A 26,733-nucleotide genomic window follows, 5' to 3' on the forward strand; every position below is an offset into this window, starting at 1 on the left:
CTAAACCTGCCGAAGGGGGTGCTGAAAGTAGTCAGGTAGGAGGACTGCTCGTCAAGCGGTATCTGCCAGAAGGAGCTCTTGGCATCGAGGACAGAAAAGATTGTGGCCGGACCAACCTGCGCAGCGACGTCCTCCACTGTTCTCATGGGGTAGTGTGGGCGTTCGATGGCAAGGTTCAGGTCTTTAGGGTTGATGCAAATGCGTATTTCGCTTTTGTCCTTTTTCGCGGCAACAACCATGGTGGAGACCCACTTGGTGGGTTCGCTGACCGCCTTTAGGATGCCCATTTGTACCATGCTGTGCAGCGTCGATTCCACTTTGTCCTTCATGCGAAGGAGACACGGTGTGGTGCACGGATCACAGGCTCGACCTTGCGGTCGACAACAATCTTGTAGCTGCAGGGCAGCTCGCCCAGCTCTTCATCAAAGCGGTCAGGATATTCGATCAACGGGTTCATTAGGGCCTGCACCTTGTGGATGTCACGGTGGAAGGAGACCAGGCCCAAGTCCTGGCATGCTTGGATGCCCAACAGGGTAATGCAGTTGGAATCGAGAAGATAGAAAGTGAGGGGCCGAGAGGTCTCCAGTATCTTGCAGTGCAGAGTTGCCCTTCCCACAGGAACAAGCACCCCTCCCCCGTATGCATGCAAAGTGGAGTGATCAGAAGTAACTTGCTCATTAGTTCTTATCTTCCTGAAGAGACTTGTTGACATTACATTTGCGACGGCCCCGGTATCAATCTTCGCGGTGAAGGTCGAGTTGTGCACAGTTACACGAACTGAAGGGTCTGTTATCACAGCAGGTGCATCCAACAGAGAAAATATGCCGGTCTCCCCCTGAGAGGAACCCGAGTCAGACACAGGGAGTTCGTTGGGCTGGTACTGGGAACCGAGCTCGCTATCAGCTTGCTCCAAGTTGTTTAACATACGCCTTGGAGCAGCAACAGGCTTCGCACGGGAACGGCAGGCAGCAGAAAAATGGTTCAATTTCCTGCAGTAGTTGCATGTTTTGCCCAAAGCAGGGCATACATTGAACTGATGAGTGGAAAAGTTACAATTGGGGCACCTATGCTGGGTACGTCCCCCGGGAGCAGTGCCAGACCCCGGTGGTCGTGGCGGGGTCGTGTTCCGCCGACGGCCAGTAACGCTGGCATAGTTAATGTCGTGATCAGCCGGTGACACCGCCGAGGTGACAGCTTCGGCCAAACGGCAGGGATGCATAGCCTCATTAAAGGACAGGTCGGGCTTGCTCAAAAGTTCAGCCCTTAGCTTTTCATCGCGGAGACCATAAACCAGAAGGTCCCTGGTCAATTCCTCGGGGGTCAGCGTGTCAAGGCGGCACCGCCTGGCCAGGTGCCGCAGCGCAGCGACATAATTCTCAGCAGATTCACCAGGGTGCTGACGCCGCCCGAACAGTTTAAAACGTTCTAAGATGCAGTTAGAGGGAATGTCGCAAATCGCTGTAAACTTAGCCAATAAACATACCGGGTCCCGAGCAGATTCACCCGCAGCGTAGACGAAGAAGTCTGACCATTCCAGGGCATCGGGACCAGCCAGGTTGAGAAGCAGAGAAGCTTTGACCTCTGGGGTGGCGGCAGGATGAGCGATTGTGACATAGTGCCCTGCTTTGGGCAAAACATGCAACTACTGCAGGAAATTGAACCATTTTTCTGCTGCCTGCCGTTCCCGTCTAAAGACATCCCATCGATGGGCAATGTCTGAATCGAAAACGAGCACATCGGGTTTGCGGCAAGAAGTGGCCATAACAAGGAAATAGAGAGAAGGAACAGGAAACTGGGGCAAAACTAAAGAAACAACCGATAAACAGGAGGCGCAAGGGTAAGAGGTATGACACCATGTAAAGAAGTGTCATCAACACACTGTAGCTTTACTTCTTTTATTCATACTGTAACATTACAGAAAGCACTAGCTGTACGTGGTCTGTCACGGAAACTAGAGAGCGATCCGTGGGTGGGGAAGTTGTAATTATACTTGTGATATGGGGAGTGGTTAGTAGTGATGAGGTAACTATATTAAAGGTACATGCACATGTCATCTACACTAATCTTGACATTTATTAATAGTGTAGGAATTTCAGTGAATATATTTTATTAGGTTAGAGATACGGCGCGGAAACAGGCCCGTTGACCTGTTTTGAAAAAATCTTTTGATGTTTTCTTGATAGGACATTCGTACATTTATTTAGCACTTTTCAAGAGTCGCCCAATACACTTTACTGTACTTATGTTTCGTTTAGTCATTGTTGTAGAAGCTACCCTGACAGATAGTAAGATCTCAATTTTCCTAATAACTCATGATGATAAATTGTTGCTTGTGTGAAACAGTAACTATTTAGGTGATACTGTAAACAACAAAAGTCCTGTTCTTTATTTAATTAATAATAGGTTTGTGACATTATGTATTATGTTGAGTTCCCCAATAACAAGATGGAATTAACATGCAACCATACAAAAACAATATTTTGCAATATTTCATATTTTATTCAAAATTCACCTTAAATGTATCCACTTAATTTTTAAGTTTATTTTGAAAGTACAACATACCACAATAGCTAAACAAGCCAGGTATTTACTTTTAATAAATGCTATGATATAACACACAAGGTTTACACAATATAAATATTTTCATAATAGAAACATTTCAATTTGGATCCTGATCCGAAATAATATCTATCCATTCCTCCTCTTCCACAGTCTGACCTGCTGAGTTTCTCCAGATTCCAGCATTTGCAGTTCTTTGTATCTCTATTTAAATAACAGGTCTTTTTTTTTAAAGCTACGTTTAAGTGAATCTGATGTCAGGCCAACTGTTAAATAATGTAGATTGAAACCAGGTGCGAATGCTTGCCAAAAGAACGAGACAAGAAATCAAATGAACTATATCACATTGAGAAAAGGTTAAAGGAATTTCAAAAACGTTGGCTTAATAATGCAATGAACAAAGCTACATGCTGAGTAATGTATTTAACACATTCATCATAAAATTTATATCGAAGAATGACTGAGCAGTGATGATTGCATGTTAATTCCATTAACTAATAAAATACAAAATGTCATACAGATCTATTATTAAACAAAAGGAATAAATCATTAAACAAACAAACAACATGGACTTTTGTTGGTTACAGTGTCATCTAAATAGTTACTGTTTCACCCAAGAAACAAATTATCATCATGAGTTATTACAAAATTTGAGATATTTATATCTGTCAGGGTAGCTTATACAACAATGACTAAACAAAACACAAGTATAGTAACGTGCTTTGAGCAATTCTTGAAAAGTGATAAATAGATATATGAATGTCCTTTCTTCCAAAGCAAAACATGACACTATTTAATATTCTGGTACAGGTACTGCATTTTGATCAGAAATGTTTATCCAGGCCTCAAAAATCATAAAATGAAGAATCACAGTTTAATTCCAAGTCCATACTGAATGATTTTCTCTAAGCTAGGGTGAGGGTATGGATGTAAGAATTGGGATGATAGAATATTATATCCATCAGCGAGGACCCATCTCCATCAACTGCACATATTGGCATTAGATGGAGATGGAATTGAGTTTAGCTCTTATACACCTCATCATTAAGGGTGGAAATTCATCTATTGTTGCACCTGCTAAATGTGCAGTCCTGTCCAGACATTGTATGATGCTTCAAAATGTGTTAACATGTGCATGAAGGAGATTTTGACACAAGCTTGATTGGACAATTATACAGTTTTCACTTTTTTGCTGTTTAAGTAGTTTCAATATATTTTGACTACATATATATAGTCAATTCTCTAGCTGCTGCCAGTGTATGTTTTGGCTGTAGTTAAGGAATAAATCAGACTAAGCCTGCAAGCAATAGAGAAATTATTGATTCTTGGTCACATTTATATTTATTATTGACTTTTCTCATTGCATATGTAGCCGTAAATTCAGATGCAAATTCAGTTTTATTTAGCTTACATTGAGAATACAGGTTGTACATTTTTTAAATTGCTATGAACCCAACAATATTTTATGCATTGTGTCAAACAGTGCTGATAACCGGATATCCAAAAAACATCTCATATGTAAGTGACTAAACATAATCTTAACTATACATTTATAATACAGTCATATCTTTTGAGTATTGAAAGAGTCAATATAATTGTGAAGTGCACACCACATTAAAAATGTGCACATACTGGGTATTTTTCAAAGTAGAATACAATTCTACGTGCACAATCAACAGTATTGCAAAAAATATTGTTTGCTTTCTGACATTAATTTGTCTGCCCAAATTTAAACACAAACTCAGCTCATAAAACAAAATGTAAGAGTTGCCATGAACCAATGCAAACAGACATTGATTTATAAGATGTTTAAGAAAGAACTGCAGATGCTGGAAAAATCGAAGGTAGACAAAAATGCTGGAGAAACTCAGCGGGTGAGGCATCATCTATGGAGAGAAGGAATAGGTGACATTTCGGGTCAAGACCCTTCTTCACACTGATGTCGGGGGGGGGGGGGGGGGGAGGGCGGGAAAAAGAAAGGAAGAGGCGGAGACAGTGGGCTTGTGGGCTACTGCCTCCGCCTCGCCTCTTCCTTTCTTTTTCCCACCCCTTGCACCGACATCAGTCCGAAGTTTCTCCAACATTTTTGTCTACCGTTGATTTATAAGATGGTATTTCCTCATTTACCAATTTTTTATGATTAATTGTGATCACCTGGAGTGTGTACACACACACACAATCAACAACATGTGAATAACCATATTTTAAATAAGGAGAAGGACTTGTAATTCTAATTACATTTTACACCCTCAGGCTGCATCAAAGTTCTTCAAAGCTAATAAAGTATCTTTACCCTTTTTAGAATTTTAGAATCACACCAGCGAGGGCACATACAGTACATCTAGATAGGCAATATGACAGTGACTAGATAATGGAGAAGACAACTAGGAACTTGGTTGTGCTTGATATGAGACCCTTTGGTCCAGTTGAGAAGGAGGCAGGATTTAAGCTTCAACTTTCACCCAAATGACAGCATCTCCACCGGTGAAGGATTCTCCCAGTGTCACAATGAAAGCTACTTAAAATATTGATAGTGTATAACCTAATAATCTTAATAAACTAAATATCTATTTTTTCCCCCCAAAATATATTAATTAACGTGCACCAAAAAGGGCTTAATTTTAAGAGACACTTATTGACAAACAAATGGATGGGCATGCAACCTGCTAATTAAATTGCTGCGGAGCTGTGGATGTTTTATTAGTTACTACTATAAAAATCTATCAGAACGGAGTAATTTTCATTTGAAATTAAATCCTAAATGTTATCCAACTGTCGTGCAAACTGCATGGGAAAGTAACAGAACAATCCAATGGAGCCTTTCATATCTAGTTGAAAGTTAGCAAGGTATCTTGGGGTTAAAATATAAGCCACTACGAATGGAAGATGAACTCAGAGCCATCGAGAGATACAGCAGGGAAACAGGCCCTACTCACCATCAACCAGCCACTACTTTTGTTTGAAGAGCTTGTGAAAAATAGGCATCCCCAATTTCAGAATAATTCCATTATATACAGTTGAGAAAATGTCATTGGGTCACACTTCAACTCAATCATTTTAATCTTTCCCCAACTTGGATTTTATGATAGGATTTAATTTTACACTTTAATAACAGATTCAGTGTAAACTGAACAGTGATCATTCAGTCCTTTGCTTTGGATTAACCGTGGCAAGCAGACAGATTTTCAGCCGGAGAGGGCACCTTCTAACGCAAAATGTTATGTATTCCTTTTGGGAATCATTCTTGCTTTAAGATATTTTTTAAGTCTAGAAAACAACTAGATAAACGTAAGCAGATAAAAGTTAATTGTGTGGCTGAAATAGATGACCACAGTAATCAGGTGTCAGATGCGGTAAACTATTAGAAAGACGGGGATGAACCTGAGCTCCATGATGATACCACAAGCCTGGTTAGTGGGGATTCACTGATCATCTCCATCGCTGCCCCATTGGAACTCGTCACAGTGACCAAGGACGAAGGAGTTGGTGGCAAGCTCAGGTTTCCTCGAATAAATGGACTTTGCGGGTTTCCAGCAGCTGAGTTCAGTTGGTTAGTTGGACTTACTGAACGATTGCCCACAGTCCAGTGGCATGTATACTGGCTGAAAATAATAATACAAGGACACAATTATTGTAGAACATTAAGAGACTACTAAACATCATTCATGGGTTGCCATGTAATTTGTTCAAAGATTTCAAAATGACAAATAATTTTAGCATCTTCTAGAATATTGTAGATAATATATCACAAGCAATGAGCAGTTTTTTTCAATATTAAATTTGTTTCTTCATTGTGGAATGATGCCAGTTATCTGTTGAGAAAGGTGAGTGCATTCCAGGAGAGAGTTTCAGTAAAGACAAGCACCTGTAGAATTATAAATATCCTGCTTTAATTAATTGATTCATGTTGGATTCTGCTGTTAACTAATATTCAACCCCAACTGCATGCAAGCAGGAGTCAGTTTCCTGTGTTTTTCACGAAGGGCACAATGTGTAAAGAAATGACGGGGAAATTACACCCAGCTTTAGTTTAGTTTAGAAATACAGCACGGAAGCAGGCCCTTTGGCCCACCGAGTCCGCACCGACCAGCGATCCCCGCACATTAGCACTATCCTACACACACTAGGGACAATTTACACTTATACCAAGCCAATTCACCTACAAATCTGTATGTCTTTGGAGTGTGGGAGGAAACCAAAGTTCTCGGAGAAAACTCATGCGGTTTTCATGAAAGCTTTCATGAAAGGCAGTGGGGGAAAATGGGTTGACAGAAGAATTCACCGCAGTGGATGAATACTGAAAACATTTCAATTAGACAGCAACAGTAAGAACTATTTTTGATTATTTCATAACAATTATGGCCATTTGATTTCAATATGTCAACTCTACGTTTTATAATTTGAGTCTGGCCAATTGCGAAATATGCACATCAAAGCAAAAGTTTCAATGGTAGAGATTAATAACCAGCAATTTCAATAAATTGTACCCATCACAATAACACAGTTGTAATACAAATACTGGAAACATTGATTTTAGTAAATCTCTTCATTAATTTGAGATGGTAGAGTAATTTATTTCACAAAGAGAATTATGAAGTTATCATTGCCTAAAATTTGCAGTAATAATAATGGTGAGGCTAATGAGGAGGTTTCCTGACAATACAATTAAATGGAAATCAGGAAGTTGCTTTCCAAGTTTCCCCACTCCTCCAGAATTTTTTAATTGTTATTTCTGTCTGGAAATTTACTATGAAGGATATGAAAAATTGCTATATTGTACCAATGAATTCTCCAGAAAAAGTTGGGGTTTGAGAATTCAAGAGTAAATCATGTTTAAAAAGCATGGTGAAGCTTTCATTTTGCAAACAAAACTTTTCACACCGAGTTAACTTTTACTTGTTTGGTACCTCATTCTTTTAGATTTTAAAGTTGTCAGAGGAGAGTTGAATATTATTGAAACCAATATCGTATTTAGTTTTACTTTGTTTGCTTTCTGTCTTGCCTAATTCCATCTTTCTTTTATTAGTCTTTATTTTGCATTTCTCGTCCATTCATCGTTTTGCTATCTGGGCATTGTAAACTACCATTTTGAGTCATTGCGGTTCTGCTGGTGAAAGTACTCCCACGGTGTTGTTGGGGAAGAAGTTCCAAGATTTAGACTCAGTGATGATGAAGAAACAATCAGGGCTCATTTTGGAGGGAAAGACATAGGTGTCGGCGTTAGTGAATGTGGAGGCTACAAGATGGGGTTTTTCAGATCAGTTGAATTTCCATGATGCAGCAACATCGCTCATAAACCCTAAAACTGCAAGCAATCCTTGGATTTTCAACCCGTGTTCCTCACCTGGAATTGGATCCAGATCCAGATTGAGTCAGTGGTAACATGCTGGCATGTGGAGGAGGTGGCAAGGTTGACCAGTTGTCGTGCCCTGGTAGGGGCTGAAGGCTGTTACCGGTGTTTTCTGCAAAGGGCACTTGATAAAAACATAATATTGATCAATATACAAAACTATCATTATATTATAAGGAGAAATGTAAATCCTCACTATCTAGGTAAATTATTCTCTGGGGTAAGAGTCAGGATAAACCAGAAGAAAATATCTTCTTTTCAGTTGATATCTTCTTAACAGTCAATAAACCAGAATCTAAAGTCACATTTTGCATCTGAAATGACTATTCATCATATCAGGAAAGGTCATCGGTTTGAAACTTTAACCTTGTTTCTCCCTCCACACTGGTTGTCTGAACCTGCTGAGTCTTTCCTGAATTGTGCTTTAAATGACATATTTCTGAGGCACTTTATTTTGATGTTTGCTTTGACTTTGCAAATAACTATTTGGTCCAAAATACATGTTTGCAGTGGAAAACAAAAAAAAGATGATATTCTCCAACCACCCAATCCATCACTGATGATACAATTATGAAACTGCACCTGAATCAATTTTAATAATAATACCCTTCCACGGAGACTCAAAAATTGTACAATTAACTTTTTGATTCATTGTTAAACTGTTTCACTGTCACCACCAACTCCATAAGATAATTTTTGTGAGAAAGATCTTGACCCAAAACATCACTTATTGAGTCTTGTCTCGACCCAAATCGTCATCTATTCCTTTTCTCCAGAGATGCTGCATGACCCGCTGAGTTACTAAGAGTCTGCGCGACCGACGTTGCAGCGGCCTCTGCAGTCCGTCTGTCTTTTTTTTTTTGTCCCATTGAATGTTTAGTTTGTTGTGGTTTTTATATTGTTTTTAGCTATGTATATGTGGGGGGCGGGGTAGATGGGGTGGGGGAAACTTTTAAATCTCCCCTGTAAGGGTGACCCGACCTTTTCCCTGTCGGGTCTCCGTTGTCATTGGGGCCTAGCACCGTGGAGCAGCCTCCAACCGGAACGACCTGGGGGATCCAGTCGCGGAGCCTGCAGACTTACCATCGTGGGGCTGGCCGGCTTTGGAGCGTGGAGAGCTGTGTTGGCGCGCGGCTGCGACCCGACTCTGGAGCTCGGAGGCTCCAGCCGCAGGTCCGGTGGACGCTGACATCGGGAGCTCGCGGGTCCTTGGTGGGAGACCGCTTTTCGGAGCTCCCGCAATGGCAACTTCTCCCGCCCGAGTTGGGGGGTTGAAATTGATCCAGAGCGGGGCCTCACATCGCCCGGTGCGGCTTTAATGGCCGCGGGACTTGCCATCGCCTGCTGGTGGCTCCAACATTAAGACCCGGAGCGGGGCCTTACAACGCCTGGCGCGGCCTTATCGGCCGCGGGACTTGCCATCGCCCGCAGGGGGCTTTAACATTGGGAGAAGAATGGAACACAGGGGAGAGACAAGACTTTGCCTTCCATCACAGTGAGGAAGGGATTCACTGTAATGCATGTTTGTGTAAATTGTGTTGGTTGTGTGTCTTGGTTCTTTTCTTGTTGTATGACTGCAGAAACCAAATTTTGTTTGAACTTCATTTGAGGTTCAAATGACAATAAATTGGATTGTATTGTATTGTACTCCAGCATTTTGTCTCTATCTTCCTTAAGATAGTTGTTTATCGCTATTTGGCAAATGCCGTTCTGATTCAACAAACTTGCAACAACTAAAATACAGAGATAACGTCATTAAATAATAATCTTAACACTGAGAAAATATGCTACATTTAATGTACTGTTAAGTTTTATAAAATGCATTTCAAAATCATGCCGTGATATTAATATTGAGTGGATTAGTTATGAAATACTTTCCTAATATTACAAAATTTACAAGATTTCAAAAATCCAAATCCAACATCAAATGGTGTTTACTGATTCAGAACCCTTTTATCTTATCCCTTATGATGTTACAGTAACTGAGATAATGAACATTTTGAAAAGTTTAAATTAACAATGGAAGTGATAGTTTATTGCCTTACAGTGTTTTGAAACGCTAAGCTGATTAGTAAATAGTCAAAGGTACACAAAATTGCTGGGGAAACTCAGCGGGTGCAGCAGCATCTATGGAGCGAAGGAAATAGGCGACGTTTCGGGCCGAAACCCTTCTTCAGACAAATAGTCATCTTGATGTATAAAGTAGCATCTTAATTAACAAATCCGAGCTTACCTGTTGGGTAATTTCTGTGCACGTAGGATGTTGGATATGGAGAGGCGAGGTGACTGTGCCTTGGGCTGTATCGCTCACAGCTATGGAATGAGTGGGCACCACTAGGAAGTGGTAAAGCAGCATGGTACTGATAATTTGGATTTGCTGAGGTACAAATAGTCTCACCATTAGGTATCAACCAGCTGCTTACTGGAGAGAATAAAATCAGTAATCATTCAAAAATAATAATAATAACTCCAGCAGAATTTATTGAGAGACTTACTGCATCAAATGTCTCACCTACAGAGAATTTCAAACATCTGGGTCACTACTAATTTTATTAACTCCAATTGCTCAGCATTGGCATTTTCTTAAAATCTGGAATATTTAATTTGCCGCTTTTACACATGTTAAGATTAAATCTGTTGACTACAGAATTGGGGAGTAATGGAAAACTGTTGCAGGTAATTTGGGAATACAATCAGGAGTTAATAGTGTTTTATTGTCCTGTGTCCCAGATAGAACAATAACATTCTTACTTGCTGCAGCACAACAGAATATGTAAACATACAGTAGTACACTGTAAACAATATGATAAATGAGAGAGAACATAGTTCAGTGTGCATTTATACACATACCCACGAGTACACACACATATATATGTACATATCCATATACACACACACATAATATATATATATGCACACACTTATATATACACACACACACATATACACATACACATACACATACACATACACATATATATATACACATATATATATATATATATATATATATACACACACATATACATGTGTCTATCTCTAGTCATTACTAGATCTAAGGACCTCCAATTATTCATCCAATGTAACCAATAACCCATCATCCCATACAAAGGTATTTACTTACTGTGAGAACAACCCATGTGGTGATTTCCAGCAAGGTCATCCTTATAACTGGTTCTGAAAGAGTACAATTAAAGCTATAGTATGATGCATTAGCAGAAGAGAGAATTGATCAATTACACTATAAAGTTTTTTATAGAAAATACATATGATTTATACATATAAATTATGAGAGGAATAGATCGGGTAGATGCAAAGTCTCTTGCTGCCCAAAGTAGGTGAATCATGGACCAGAGGATATAGGTTTAAGGTGAAGGGGATAAGATTTAATAGGAATCTGAGGGGTAACTTTTTCACACAGAGGGTGGTTGTATGTAACTTTTTCACACATAGGATGGTGGGTATATGGAACAAGGTGCCAGTGGAGGCAGTTGAGTCTGGGACGATCCCACCATTTAATAAACAGTTAGACAGGTGCATGGATAGGACAGGTTTGGAGGGATATGGACCAAACGCGGGCAGGTGGGACTAGTATAGCTGGAATATGTTGGCCGGTGTGGGCAAGATTGGCCAAAGAGCCTGTTTCCACACTGTATCATTCTATGACTCGATGACTAAATTGTATTTTTCATCTTCCTATGTGAAAGACAGGAACATATGATGTAGTGATAATCCTTCTTACCCAGCGTGAAACCTAAGACTGAAATTTCAAGGTGTATGGTTGACTGATCCATTTTCCTAAATTTTGTTAAGAGTTTTCATTATTGGTAATAATGTTTCTTTTTACTTACGCTTAGGTACTGTCATTATTTAATTCTCAGTACACTGGAGTTCTCATGTTGATAGACTAAGAGTTGATGCTCATAATCCTAAAGATTTTTGAGCTGTAATTGTATTTACAACAAAACTGACATGATGGGTATTGTTGTGGTCTTCTTTGTGGTCAGTGACATTGTGAAATTCTTGATTGCTTAAAAAAAAAAGGGAACACTTTGCAAATGTATACTATGCCCAGGCCAAGCCGGTAAATGGATCTCGCTGAAAGTGGCCAGAAACACACCACGGGGATAGAAACGGCAGTTCCTCCCTCAAATTCCTATTAAATCTTATCCCCTTCACCTAAAACCTACGTCCTTTGGATTATCTTTCTGCCCAAACTAGTGTGGATCCAATCCCAATATCTGGAGAGACTGGAAGCAAAGTAACCAAGATAATCATCGGTATGAGACAAGGGAGAGCTAAAGGCACAGGTTTGCAGATCAAAGAGAAGCAGGATAAATCACCAAAGGGGCAAGGTTGGCAGGTATTGGTACAACTTATGCTAATGCAAGTAATAACATTGCAGATTATAGCCATGTAATTAAAAAAATGTTTTGCAAAGATGCCCATACTTACCTTGGCATTTCTTCAGATGCTTATTGGTATCTTCTCCTTTACTTGTACTTGGGTAAGCATTTTTTATTTATTCTTTAAGTCAGACCCTAAACCTGAATCATCTTAATTGTGGTCACTTCTTGACAAGCATACAAATGTGCATGAATTGCAACGAAGAGTGAGTAAGCAACCTAGACAAAAATGCTGGAGAAACTCAGCAGGTGAGGCAGCATCTATGGAGCGAAGGAAATAGGAGACGTTTCGGGTCGAGACCCTTCTTCAGAAGAAGAAGGATTTGAAGACAGGTCTCGACCCGAAACACGCAGCATTTTTGTCTACCTTTGACCCGAAACACCCAGCATCTGCAGTTCCTTCTTAATCAATAAGCAAGGTAACTTCATGTTAGGCTGCAAACCACTGACTTACCTTTCTTTTGAATCCAGGAATGCTTTTGCAAAAGGATTATTCTTAATCTTCAGAGCTGTTACCTAAAAAACAATAATGTATAAAACTCAGAATACAAAACTAAAAAATAAGATTTGGCTAAATGCTTAAAGCTCTAACCCAAGTGAAAGGCATTGTCCCCACCATTAAACTTCTGCCTAAGGCGGGAAGTGGGAAAGGGGATCAGTGCTGATATTGCCTTCCAAGTTGAATGGACAGGTTGTGGGAGGGATGTGTTGTGGGCATCTCTGAGTAGCTAGCAATAAAAAGGAATTAAAAAATCATTTCTGGCAGATAAAATGGGTCAGATTATTATCTCCATGGGATTAGGTTAGGTAAGGGGGAGGTGCAGTGAGACCAGGGCGTCTGAAAGTTGGTTTACAGGTACAGCATGCAGTGAAGAAAGCTAATGGAATGTTGGTTTTCATAACAAGAGGATTTCAGTATAGGAGTAAAGAGGTTCTTCTGCAGTTGTATACGGCTCTGGTGAGACCACATCTGGAGTATTGTGTACAGTTTAGGTCTCCTAATTTGAGGAAGGACATCCTTGTGATTGAGGCAGTAGGTTCACAAGATTGATCCCTGGGATGTCATATGAGGAAAGATTGAAAAAACTAGGCTTGTATTCACTGGAGTTTAGAAGGATGAGGGGAATCTTATCTATATTACTAAAAGTCTGTTCTTGACCGGTTTTGGCCATCTGTGCTGCGATTTCCGAGAGAACGCCGCCACCTACGGCCGTCATTTTTGGCCACCTTGCTCAGAGCCCCCCTCCGCCGTATGTGTGCCGAGGATTTTTCCCATCGATGAAAAAATGACAGAGATATTAATGATTTTACAAAATTCCCCATTCTCTCTGCTGCCCCTGCTGGCGGCAGGGGGGAGGGACTATAAAACCAGGAAGTGGTGTGCCCCAATCAGTCTCTTCAAGATGGAGGAAGGCAGGGGGTCGCGTTTCTCTGAGCTGTGAATAACACTGAACACATGTCCAGTCAAATGTAAGTGTCCTTAGTGGTTCTAAAACGTTTGCAGCATGTGTCCATTGGTTCTAAAATGTTTGCAAAAAGTGTTTATTGGTTGTAAAATGTTTGCAAAAAGTGTCTCTTTTGGTTCTACAATGCTTGCAGAATGTGTCTTTTTTGGTTCTAAAATGTTTTTTTAAGTTCTCCCCCCCTTTTCCTCCCCCCCCCCTCTCCTCCCCCCTCCCCTCCTCCTCCCCCCCTCTCCTCCTCCCCTCTCCTCCTCCCCCCCTCTCCTCTCCCCCCTCTCCTCTCCCCCATCCCCCACCCTCCCCCCCTCTCCTCTCCCCCCCTCCTTCCCCCCTCCCCCACCCCTCTCCTCTACCCCCCCTCTCTTCTCCCCCCTCTCCTCCCCCCCTCTCCTCCCCCCCCTCTCCTCCCCCCCCTCTCCTCTCCCCCCTCTCCTCTCCCCTCCCCCTCTCTCTCTCCTCTCTTTTTCTCCTCCCCCTCCCCTCCCTCCCCTTCCCCACCATTCCTCCCCTAAACCCCCTCCCCTCCACACACCCCTACCCCCTTCCCTCTACCCTCCCTGCTCCCCACCTCCCCTCTCAGCACACCCTCTCTCTCCCCCTCTTTCCCCCCTCTCTCTCTCTCCCCTCCCCCATCCCCTCCCCCCCCCTCCCTCCCTCCCCTAAACCCCCTCCCCTCCCCTCCACACCCCCTACCCTCTACCCTCCCCCCTGTCTCCCCTCCCTGCTCCCTACCTCTCCCCCTCACCCCCCTCTCAGCACCCCCTCTCTCTCCCCCTCACTCTCACGCTCCCTCTCTCCACCCCTCCTCCTGCACCTTTCCCCCCTCACCCACCTTCCCTCTTCTCCTCCTCTCCACCCCCCTCTCCCTCTTGCCCCTCTCTGTGTGTCTGTCTCTCTCTCTGTCTCTACTCCTTCTCTCTCTGCCCTCACTCTCTACCCCCGCCCCACCCCCTCTCTAGATGTGACTGCAAGTTGGGAGCTATGCGTCAGTAGATAGGGTGTTTATGGGGTAAAAGGAGCAAATTAATAATATTAATATAATATCAAGGGGGGTAATTAGCATGAGTGTGGGGGGGGGGGGTGGTTAGTTAGTGTGTGTGACGCTGCATGCCGCCTCCCCCCCCCACAAACGCACGTTGGGGGAACAGACCCAACGAGTCTGCACTTGGTCTAGTAGAAACATATAAAATTATAAAAGCACTAGACAAGCTAGATGCAGGAAAAATGTTCCCAATGTGGGGTGAGTCCAGAACCAGGGGCCACAGTCTTAGAATAAAGGGGAGGTCATTTAAGACTGAGGTGAGAAAACACTTTTTCACCCAGAGAGTTGTGAATTTGTGAAATTCCCTGCCACAGAGGACAGTGGAGGCCAAGGCACTGGATGGATTTAAGAGAGAGTTAGATAGAGCTCTAGGGGCTAGTGGAGTCAAGGGATATGGGGAGAAGGCAGGCACGGGTTATTGATAGGGGACGATCAGCCATGATCACAATGAATGGCGGTGCTGGCTCGAAGGGCCGAATGGCCTCCTCCTGCACCTATTTTCTATGTTTCTATGTTTCTATGAAAATTATTGTTTGCTTAGAAAATGGAAATATTTCAAACAATTGTGTACTGTTCCAGATACACAGATACATTTCAGCTTTCCATATTCGTGTTCTGTGTACTGAACCACTGGGGAAGTGGAAGGACGCTCATTAAGTTTTATTAAATTGGCTGCAACTTGATTCCGGAATCAGATCCTGTGCCATGCACAGCCAGAAATTCCAGTTTGATGATTTTGCCAATCGGCATAGAAAAACATAGTCATAGAGTTAAACAGTGCGAAAACAAGCCTTTCAGCCCACCTTGACCATGCCAACCAAGTTTGCATACTTGGGTAACCCCATATGCCTGCATTTGTTCCATAGTTCTCCAAACCCGTCCTATTCATAATCTATCCAAATGTCTTTAGAAAATCAGAATTGTATCAATTTCTATAGCTTCCTACAGCACCTCATTCTAGATATGCACTATTCCTCTGAGAGAAAAGGTTGGCCCTCCGTTCCCTCTTAAATCTCTCCACTCTATCTCTAAGCCTATGACCTCGAGATTAATAATCCTCTACCCTGGAAAAAAGACTGAGCACTTTGCCCATGCCCCCCTCCCTGATCTTGTACACCTCAATGAGGTCACCTCAGCCTCCTATACTCCAAATAATAAAATCCCAACCTATTCAACTTCTCCACATAACTCAAACCTGTAAGCCCAGGTAACATCCTGGTGAATCTATTCCATGCCCTTTTCAACATAAAACAGTTAAATATATCTGCCATGGTGTACTTCACTGCCATTAAATCTACTGTACTTTACCATGCAGTTGCTAAGTATTGTCAGTGTTGAGTTGGGCAGATGTCCCAATCAGCCTATAGTAAATGTTATCAAACATTGGAAAGAAGATTTAATTTGGTTGCTCTTTACATGGTTAATTTCCCTGACTTTTTAATTAAATTATAGTTTCAGTGACAGGCAAAAAAGTAAACCAATATGTGATTGGGAAACAACCTAAGTCCTCTTATTTATACATTATTCGGAAAACCCTCAACCTTCATTTTAAAATACAAAATGCATTACAATAACCTTGAAACGCACAATACAAGTTAACAATGTAACAATGAGTGTACTGACCTCTTCATTCTGGTATGCAGTTACTGCAATGAATTGGGTTTCAGGGAAAGAGTGGTTGGAAACCATCCTGTGAGGGCCCCCTACGTGTACAATATGAACCTGGGGCTTGTATTTGTGCAGAGAATTTAGAATTACCTGTAAACAGATGAAAACAGCCTGTAAAATTAGGACCAAACTTCATGGACCATCAAATATGTACAGACACTTCAAGAATGGCCTGTAACTGTTGACATTGCCAATGATGTTGATTTCCTGTTCATGATTATTAGGCAAAAGCTGTCCCTTATATTTGTTTCTCTAAATAAGAAATTAATTTGCTATCAGGATTGATGTGAAGTGCAGCAATGCATATTTCTAAAAATGTGATCAAGAAATTACAGGTGCTGGTTTACAAAAAAAAAGACACAAAGTGCTGGAGTAATTCAACGGATCAAGCAACATCTCTGGAGAACATGGATAGGCCACGTTTTGGATTGGGACCCTTCTTCAGGACTGCCTCTTGAAGGCATCTCTGACAGCCCTTTTAGTACTGTGCAATTCGTGATTTTGTGCAATTGCTGATCCTCTTACATTTGGCTGCAATGACCAAGAAACAGCAAACAACCCATCCCATTTGTCAACGTCTTTGTTATTGGATTCTCAATCAGCAACTCTGGTTCTAAAGACAGGAATATCTCCATCAATATTTGACCTTGTTTAGGTAATTCGAGCATAATTGTTTGCAAAAACACTAAACATCCTGGCTGCTTCCTGTAATATTGAAGCATATTTCAGACATTAATTTTCGTAAAATCATTTACATCATTAAATTGTCCCAAAGTTCTTCACAAGAAATAAGTGTTGTTAAACATGCATCTCAAGGGGCTGTCCCACCTGGGCGACCTAATCCACGAGTTCTGGCGAGTTTGCCCTCGACTCATACTCACAGCATGGTTGACACGAGGTCATAGGAGGTCTTTGTAACTCTCCTTCATGCTCGAGAGTAGTCCCCGTGTACTCGAGGCCTCAGCTTGGTCGCGGCATATTTTTCAACATGCTGAAAAATGCCCGCGAGTAAAAAAAGTCGCCATGGAAAAAATCGATATTTTTTTACTCGTAGGTTTAGTCGTAGTAGGTGGTAGTAGGTCGGCATGTTAGTCGTAGGTAATCGAGGGTAGTCGAAGATAGTCGTAAATAGTCTTCATCATAGTTGAAGGGAGGTTGAAGGAGATCGAAGGAGGTCGTCTTCACTCTCCACTATTCGGTGTCCAATTTTCCCGAAGTTAGTCGTAGCTAGTCTTAGCTAGTCTTCAACATGGTCGAATGAGGTCTTCTACATAGTCGAAGGTGGTCTTCAACATGACACTTTTTCAAACTGTCCTAAACTCTTCTAAACTCCCCAATTAGGTCGCCCAAGTGGGACAGCCCCTTCACTCTAATTTCCACATCACCATGTTAATTTATTTTCCCTGTAAACCACAGAAGACTTTATTTTCTCAACATTCCTTACTTTTAAAAAGCTCAATAAAGATCCTGACTGTCGAACATTGTCTTGAGTTGCTGTGCGATTGCATGGCAATTTATAATACAGTTCAGATGTGACTTTGTTCTTAGCCATATAAATTCTTCTGATGAATAGTTGTATGAATCAGCATAAAGATTAGAAGAAAATGTGTGTTGGCACAAGACAGTTCTTAAAGGAAAAACATACAAAAATAATAAGAAAAAGCTCTCAAAATAAATAGATAATTTAAACTTCAATGGTCTGCAAGTGGGACAAGCAAGAACGTTCATATGGTGTACATGTCCGTGGTGTAGAAAAAGAAAAGGAGAGGTTTAGTGTAGGTTTATTGGTTATTGTAGGTTATTGACTGTTTTTCCAGAACTCCCCCCCCCCCCCCCCCCCCCCTTTCTCGTTTCTTGAAGACAATCTAACAGACAACATTCCGCCACCTATGGTCCACTATTATGAGGTTTATCTCTACAAGGACATTTCCAAGACTGGACAACCAAATACTACATCTAGCAAGGAACAGGTAATGTTACTCTGTTACTCCACACCAGCTAAACAGTTCTTTAGTAAACAAAAATGCATTTATCTTGACTTTTCATTTTGACAAATTTGAATCAGGACTTTCTGCTGACAGAATGGATGAAATCTGGAAAGCCTTCCATTCTATCACAAAGCGTGCTGATTTATTAACAAGAGCCCTCATTGATTTACTTGTTTATAAGAAACCCATTGAAACAGGTTATAAAAGGCATCACGTGATATTTTGAAATATTTTAGATGTTATAGAACACTAATCAAGGATAAATTTATTCCATCTTGGGTGTCAATTATTTTAAAAGCAGCTTTGCAACTTTATCCGAGATTAAAAACACCACCAGGTTTACCATCCTCATCATCCCCCCCACCCCGCCCTGCATATTCATATTCTTCAATGTAATTTATTGGGGTGTTTTTAGGTGTTCGCAATTAATTTCATAATTACAAAACAACTCCAATTATGTAATTTTGCTTAAAGCACTTACTTTTGTTTATGTCAATTTTAGGAATTTTGCTGCCAAGAAAAACATAAATGACTGAATTCATTACAAATGCTTTTACATGAAATTGCACTCATAGGGAGATCTCTTAATGCTTACTAGGACGCATCAAGCAAACCCTTTTCTCCTGACTAGAACATGATGTCCATTAAACTCTGAATGTGCCAATTAATCCCATTTATTCTTGTTTATATTTGGTTTCCTTTCAAACAATGGCCGACAGGAGTAGAGTATAATGAGAGGATTGCGATAATTACTTTAATGCACACTTCATATTTCACAATTGGCCTGCTTGTGATTATAAATGAGAGGAGGAAAGAAAGCCTTACCTGTCCAGTACTGTTGGCTTTGTTTGTTAACTTGACTTTGCTAAAAGATATTGGTGCTTTCATCCAGTGTGCACCAAAGTTGGGGGATTCAGGGTGGATGTAAACACAGCTTTGTGTCAAGGGTTCCAGTTTACCAGCTGGGATCCATTCACCATTCACATATTTCCAACGATGATTGTCAGCAGCAACAAAGTCGAGCAGGAATGAATACATGCCATTTGGATCTAATCCAGATACGCTTATTTTCAAAACTGGAAACATCCGCCTGAAGCAAGGAAAGAAGGGGATGGGTAGAAGGGGTGCCGTGGTCAAAAAGTGGAAACACAGTAAATCTTTTCTTTTGAGAGGCATAATGGTAATAACAGCAAACACAAGGAAAGGTATATTGTAGAAACAAGGAACTGCAGTTGCTGGTTAATACACAAAAGGACACAAAGTGCTGGAGTAACTCAGCAGGTCAGGCACCATCTCAGGAGAACATGGATAGGTGATGTTTCAGGTCGAGACACTTCTTCAGACACACAGGTATATTAATCCTTTCAAAAAGGGTTTACTACCATTCACACATGGAGGTTAATTCTCCTGTTAGTCCAAGCACACATTTAAGTAAAGTGGGAAGGAAATTGTTTAATAACATTGAACAAACAAAGTAAGAGGCAAACCAAATGAAGAGCAGCAGGAATAACCAAAGATTTAGAACTGATCGTTCAGAACAGCAGTAATTTTACTAAAACAAGCTGACACAGTTAAAAAACAAAATCACAATTTTATTCAATGGTAAAAATGGTGCTTGAAAGATGATAAATACAACATGAATGCATAACCATTAACAATTTTCACCTATTTTTGTTATGTACAATTGATTTTACTGTCCTCTTTCGCACAGCACTGAAATTACCTTCATCTAATCTGTCCTGCCCTTCAACTTAGCACAGACCTTTCTTGGCCTTCATTCCGTTCTTCCATCTTACCAAGTATATTATTTCCAACTTCCTAGTTGTGATGAAAGGTCATCAACCTGAAACATTAGGTCAGTGTCTCCCTCAACAGTATTACTTGACTTATTCAGTGTTTCCAGTTTTTTGTTTTACTCCAGATATATTGAAATTAATAATAATATGGACAGATAAACAATTTTAGATCCCATTCGCCAAGACAACAGAGAAGAGCACATTAAAGGAAACAGCACAGAGGCAAAGAAAAAGGTAGAATTAAAAAATTGGGAAGTCACGATCCAGCCAAGGTCTACTCTCACTTGTCAAGAGTCAAGTCAAGAGCATTTAATTGGAATGTGCAATGGTAATTGAACATTGAAAATCTTACTTGCTGCAGCTTTACAGGCACATAAAGCCAACAACACAACAAATAAGTATACAATAATCAATAATACAACAAATTATCAGCAACACTAGGTAATCAGACTACAATAGTCCTTCCACATCTCTTCCACAACTTTCATTGAAGTGGCAGAAGTCAGATGCCAGGGCGGGAGTGGAGATACTGACTCGGCAGTACCAGCATTATTGTTGCACGAGGCCTTTAAGTGCACAGAATCCAGCTGTGTCTTTCTTAGGTTCCTGGAGGCTGCAGCGGTGAATGGCCTTCTGTGTATGCTCTGCAACAACAGCAAAATTGAACCAAAGGGCCACAACTGTCACCGGGTCCCAATCTAAATATTTTAATAAAACTGGAAATTACAATAATAATAAATATCTGAAATAAAACCAGAAAATGGTGAAAACATTCAGCAGTTCTGACTAAGGGTCTCCAACCCGAAAAGTTAACTTTCTCTTCCCACAGTTGCCTGATCTGCGACATTTTCTGCTTTATTAACAAAACCCGGCAGAAATATCAGGCACCTATTCCCTCTTTCCTGAATATCAGGCAGTTCACCCCCTCGATGCACAGCAGCAATTTCTCCAGGAGAAACAGTATAAACCAACCACGCCTTCACTCTCAATGTATTACTCATATTTTTTAGATGAGCCATTCAGCACAAAATCACGCCTTTGTTTCCATAACATTAGAAATATATTAGAGGCTCCAGACTTTGATGGTCAGCTCAGCAATGGCTCTGACAGCTACACTATTATCACAGTATGGTTCAACGCTAATGTCAACATGTTCCCAGCTCTTTGAAAGTGTACTGAAAAAAACAGAAGATCATGTTGGCACATATACAAAAGTGGGTTGTTTTGCAGATAGTGAAGATGGTTGTGAAAGATTGCAGCAGGATCTGAATCGATTGGCCAGGTGGGCTGAGGAATGATTGATGGAATTTAATGCAGAGAAGTGTGAGGTGTTGCATTTTGGGACGTCCAACAAGGGCAGGACCTACACAGTAAATGGTAGGCCTCTGGAGAGTATTGTAGAGCAGAGGGATCTAGGAGTGCAGGTGCATGATTCCTTGAAGGTCGAGTTGCAGGTAGCTATGGTGGGCAAAAAGGCTTTTAGCACATTGGCCTTCATCAGTCAGAGTATTGAGTATAGAAGTTGGGAGGTCATGTTGCAGTTGTAAAAGACGTTGGTGAGACCGCATTTAGAGTATTGTGTTCAGTTTTGGGCACAATGTTATAGGAAAGATATTGTCAAACTTGAAAGGATTCAGAGAAGATTTACGAGGATGTTGCCAAGACTAGAGGGTGTCAGCTATAGGGAGAGTTTGAGTAGGCTGGGTTTCTATTCCTTGGAGTGCAGGAGGATGAGGGCTGACTTATAGAGGAGGATAAAATTATGAGAGGAATAGATCGGGTAGATGCACAGAGTCTCTTGCCCAGAGTAGGGGAATCGAGGACCAGAGGACATAGGTTCAAGGCAAAGGGGAAAAGATTTAATAGTAATCTAAAGGGTAACTTTTTCATACAAAGGGTGGTGGTATAGAACAAGCTGCCAGATGAGGTAGCTGAGGCTGGGACTATCCCAACGTTTAAGAAAAAGTTAGACAGGTGCACGGATAGGACAGGTTTGGAGGGATATGAGCCATGCGCAGGCAGGTGGGACTAGTATAGCTGTGACATGTTGGCTGGTGTGGGCAAGTTGGGCCAAAAGGCCTGTTACCACAATGTATCACTCTATGACTGTCTATATTGTAACATAAAGTTTGCAGGTTGCAAATTTCCGCAACAAGATTTCAGCCCTCAAAGGATTCTTCATGAAAGAATTGACTGTGTCAAGTACGTGTTTCCAGATTTATTTTTGTTATATTTCATATTTCAGGGATCTGCAGTGAAGGAACCAGGTTCCTTTCCATGTCAGATCCTATCTTCACCGTGTACTGCATCACCTGTCCTTGATCAGATTGTAGCGTCGCCACGAATGGCCTTTTAAGCCCTAACTCACGCTCACCCAACATAGGGTTGATGTTGGAGATAAACCACATATGTGTGATCTAGCCCGGGGTCAGTTTGAAGCATGTAGAAACAAAGAACTGCAGATGCTGGTTAATACACAAAAGGACACAAATGTCTGGGCTAACTCAGTTGGCCAGGCAGCATCTCTGGAGAACATGGATAGATAACCTTTTGGGTTGAGCCCTCTCTTCAGTTTGATTGTAGGGAGGAGATTGTAGGGAAGAGAAGGAAGCTGGATAAAAGCAGGGGCAGGACAAAGCGTGGCAGGTAACAGGTGCCTCTAATATATTTCTAATGTTATGGACACTAAGGCGTGATTTTGTGCTGAATGGCTCTTCTGAAAAATGTGAGCAATACATTGAGAGTGAAGGCGTGGTTGGTTTATACTGTTTCTCCTGGTGAGATTGCTGCTGAGCATCGAGGGGGTGAACTGCCTGATATTCAGGAAAGAGGGAATAGGTACTTAATATTTCTGCCGGGTTTTATTAATAAAGCAGAAAATGTCGCAGATCAGGCAACTGTGGGAAGAGAACCAGTTAACTTTTTGGGTTGGAGACCCTTAGTCAGAACTGCAGAATGTTTTCACCATTTTCTGGTTTTATTTCAGATTTTTATTATTATTGTAATTTCAAGTTTTATTAAAACTGGTAAGGGATTTGTTTTGAAAGGCAGATGATTGGAACAAAGGCCTACCCCTCCAATCTCCCCCCTTCTCTCTGAGTGAAGTAACCACGAGACACAAGAAACTACAGATGCTAGAATACTGAGCAATAAATAAAGCGCTGGATGAACTCAGCGGGAGTCACTCAGGCAGCATCTGTAGAGGGAAATGGGACCCGTCTCAACCCGAAACATCAAGTACCATAAAGGCATTTCCACCACAGATAGACACAAAATGCTGGAGGTACTCAGCGGGACAGGCAGCATCTCTGGAGAGAAGCACGTTCTCGAGTGTAGTAGACAATAGGATGATGCCGTTTCTTCAGACTGAAGAAGGGCCTCGACCCGAAACGTTTCTCATTCCTTCTCTCCAGAGATACTGCCTGTCCCGCTGAGTTACTCCAGCATTTTGTGTCCGAATTCATGATTGGCTCTTACCTCCATTGTTGGAGATGCCAAGAGTTTCGCTCTAAAAGGACAGGATGGCTATTATCTGTTTTGTAACGGTACATTGTGCAGATGTGGCAAGGGCAGGTGCCCAGCCTCTCTCATCGTTCCGTAGCACTGTATATACTTAAAACATTGTGTTTTTACACTGAAATTCACTTCCAATGTCAAATTGTTATCCTCTGTCACTTCATGGCATTTCAGTCATCTGCCCGAATAGACTTACGAGTTTAATTGGAACTCCAACACTTCCAGCTGTTCACCAATTTAAAAAATACCATATCCCTTACCTTTTCATAAGTTCATAAGTTCTACTCCGCCATTCAATCACGGCTGATCTTTCTTTCCCTCTCTCCCCATTATCCTCCATTCGCCCCGTAACCCCTGACACCCTTATCTCTATCGTGAATAATTTCACATTGAACTGTCCCGAATGTGTTCAATCTTCACGTTCTTCAAGATTATTTTAACCAATTTGATTTTCCAATTTGTACAAAAGATTGAAGTCACATACAAGTATTGCCATTTACAATGTGTCGTGAACAAACCCAGATTTACGCCTTTTTAAGCAATGTATAAATATATTGACGAGTTGTGGTCCCAGATCTTTGCCAGATACCATTACCATTTATGCTCCAATTTTGTGTTCGCCCTTTACTCTATTCTTTGTTATTTCAGCCATTTTTCGTGTCAATAACTTTCCTCCAATTTCCTAACGTAAATGCTGAGAAAGTGATTAAGTCAGGTCATACTCAATCCAACCCATCGCTTCAGTTTTTCCTCAATGACCGCGCTTACATTTTGAAACTCCCCGATTCCAATAGTGCGGAGGTCTCGCTGGAGTGAGTGATCCACGAACGAGCCGGCCCTGGAACGAACAGCGGGTCCTGGGACCCCCAGCTCCCTGCCATTTAAATACAGTGCTTCTGATAACTAGGGACATTTAAAAATGCTTCATATAGATTTAAATAATTTATAGAAATTATGAAATTCCTTTAAAAGAAAACTCACCGGAATTTATTAATCAAGTTTTTAAAAAATATGCCCGCATTTATCGTTTCAGTGAAGAATGCCAACTCCACGGCTCGCCCTCCTCACACCGGAGATATGTCCGCATCTGACCTCCAGCATGGGAGGCAGTCCCGCGCAGAAAACCGTATGTTTGGCCCACTTCTTATTCATTTTTTAATTACATTGTCACTGGCGTCGATTTTCAAGTGGCTCACTTTTGCTTCAGATCACTCTCTTTGACTCCTCGCTCCCTAAAAGTCCCCCCCCCCCCATATTCCCCAATTGTAGCATTAATCAACCGCCTTGCTGTTGTTTTTTCCATTCTTACCCTTAGCTACCAGATGTGACGTTATCCGTCTTTTCGAATGCTTTCTATGTAATTTAATGTTTTAAATAATGTTCTTCTATCTCCCAAGGGAAGGGTCATAGCTGAATCTCCCTTCCTTCCCACTCGCCGCCCAATGTGTTATTACCCCAATGATATAAACCCGTTACAACTAGCATCCTCAGTTCCTTCCTTCGCATACCGATATTTATTTTGGAACAATTTCTATTGATTTTTTTGTTGTCCTTTTAACCATCGGTAGATTTTCTTTTCGGGTTCAAAAGTAAATCAAAAGTTTTTTAAAAAAGGAATAATTTAAATGAGGAAATGTAGAAAAATAGTGAAACAGGAACATTAGAGAAAGATAATTCAGTAGATGTAACTGAACAATAAAATGAGTGAACAGTCTCCTTATTTCTCCAACTTTTCTTGTTTTAATTGATAAATGCATAACAAGCGGGGTGCCCAATCAACAAGTGTCATCGCGGCAAGAGCATTTGAAGTGAAAATACAAATTAAACATTACAACATAGAAACATAGAAAATAGGTGCAGGAGTAGGCCATTCGGCCCTTTGAGCCTGCACCGCCATTCAATATGATCATGGCTGATCATCCAACTCAGTATCCTGTACCTGCCTTCTCTCCATACCCCCTGATCCCTTGAGCCACAAGGGCCACATCTAACTCCCTCTTAAATATAGCCAATGAGCTGGTCTCAACTACCTTCTGTGGCAGGGAATTCCACAGATTCACCACTGTCTGTGTAAAAAATGATTTTCTCATCTCGGTCCTAAAATACTTCCCTCTTATCCTTAAACTGTGACCCCTTGTTCTGGACTTCCCCAACATCGGGAATAATCTTCCTGCATCTAGCCTGTCCAACCCCTTAAGAACACGACAACTGTACGTTAGGTAGAACACGAACTTTATAGAAGACATGTTTCAATCAGCATCTGCAGTTCCTTCTTACACATTTAATCTTAATGCACCTCTTTATACATATTTAAGCCAGGCATGATGGAATTTCGCCAATTGGGCTGTTCTAATGTTTTATAAACAATGTTATTAATAGTCATCTCACCAGCATCACTTGACTAAATTTACCTAATTCCAGTAAATTAACACTCCTCAGTCCTAATGATCTCAGAAATGTAGAGGTGTATGTAATAATTCCATCGTTATTTAGCTTGTTCCTAAAGTGTTTAACTAACCTTCCATTCTTGGTGACAATCATTTCGTTGGTGACTGCTTTGAACTTTTGCCAAAGATTCGCATCTTCCAGGACAACTTTCAGTTGCTTCTCGGTGGGATCACCCTTCTCGCTGCCAGCCGCTAGGTCACACTCAACAGCATTGAGCAAGCGAGCCACGCTGCTCTTTCTCTCGGGGTCATTCATTTCAGTCCGAACTTAAAAGTGAAACGAGATTGACATGAACACCAGTCACTGCGCATAATGTTAAAAAATAGTCGTTGTATCAATTAGTTCTCCTGTCACATGACGCTCGCCCGATTTGCTATTGGTTTCATATCAGCATTAACATCAGCTATTGGCCAAACCGCTGGTCAAAAATGGTCCAATTCATGCTATTAGATTTTGCCGCTGCCCCAACAATCAGTTAAACGTCGACTGTGTAACAA

At 41.2% G+C, this 26,733-nt stretch overlaps 1 protein-coding gene across 1 annotated transcript; it reads right to left on the bottom strand.

Annotated features, from left to right (window-relative positions):
* Window positions 1–5,221: 5,221 nt before the first annotated feature.
* On the bottom strand, window positions 5,222–26,491 carry LOC116980881 (T-box transcription factor TBX19-like). The gene is given in 9 exon segments (XM_033033498.1): window positions 5,222–6,161; window positions 7,904–8,033; window positions 10,143–10,331; window positions 11,034–11,086; window positions 12,450–12,482; window positions 12,770–12,831; window positions 16,444–16,578; window positions 19,302–19,566; window positions 26,307–26,491. Coding segments are annotated over 9 exon segments (1,293 nt in total). The 3' UTR covers window positions 5,222–5,920.
* Between the last annotated feature and the right edge of the window lie 242 nt (window positions 26,492–26,733).

The sequence above is a fragment of the Amblyraja radiata genome, chromosome 14, assembly GCF_010909765.2.
Source record: "Amblyraja radiata isolate CabotCenter1 chromosome 14, sAmbRad1.1.pri, whole genome shotgun sequence".
NCBI lineage: Eukaryota > Metazoa > Chordata > Chondrichthyes > Rajiformes > Rajidae > Amblyraja > Amblyraja radiata.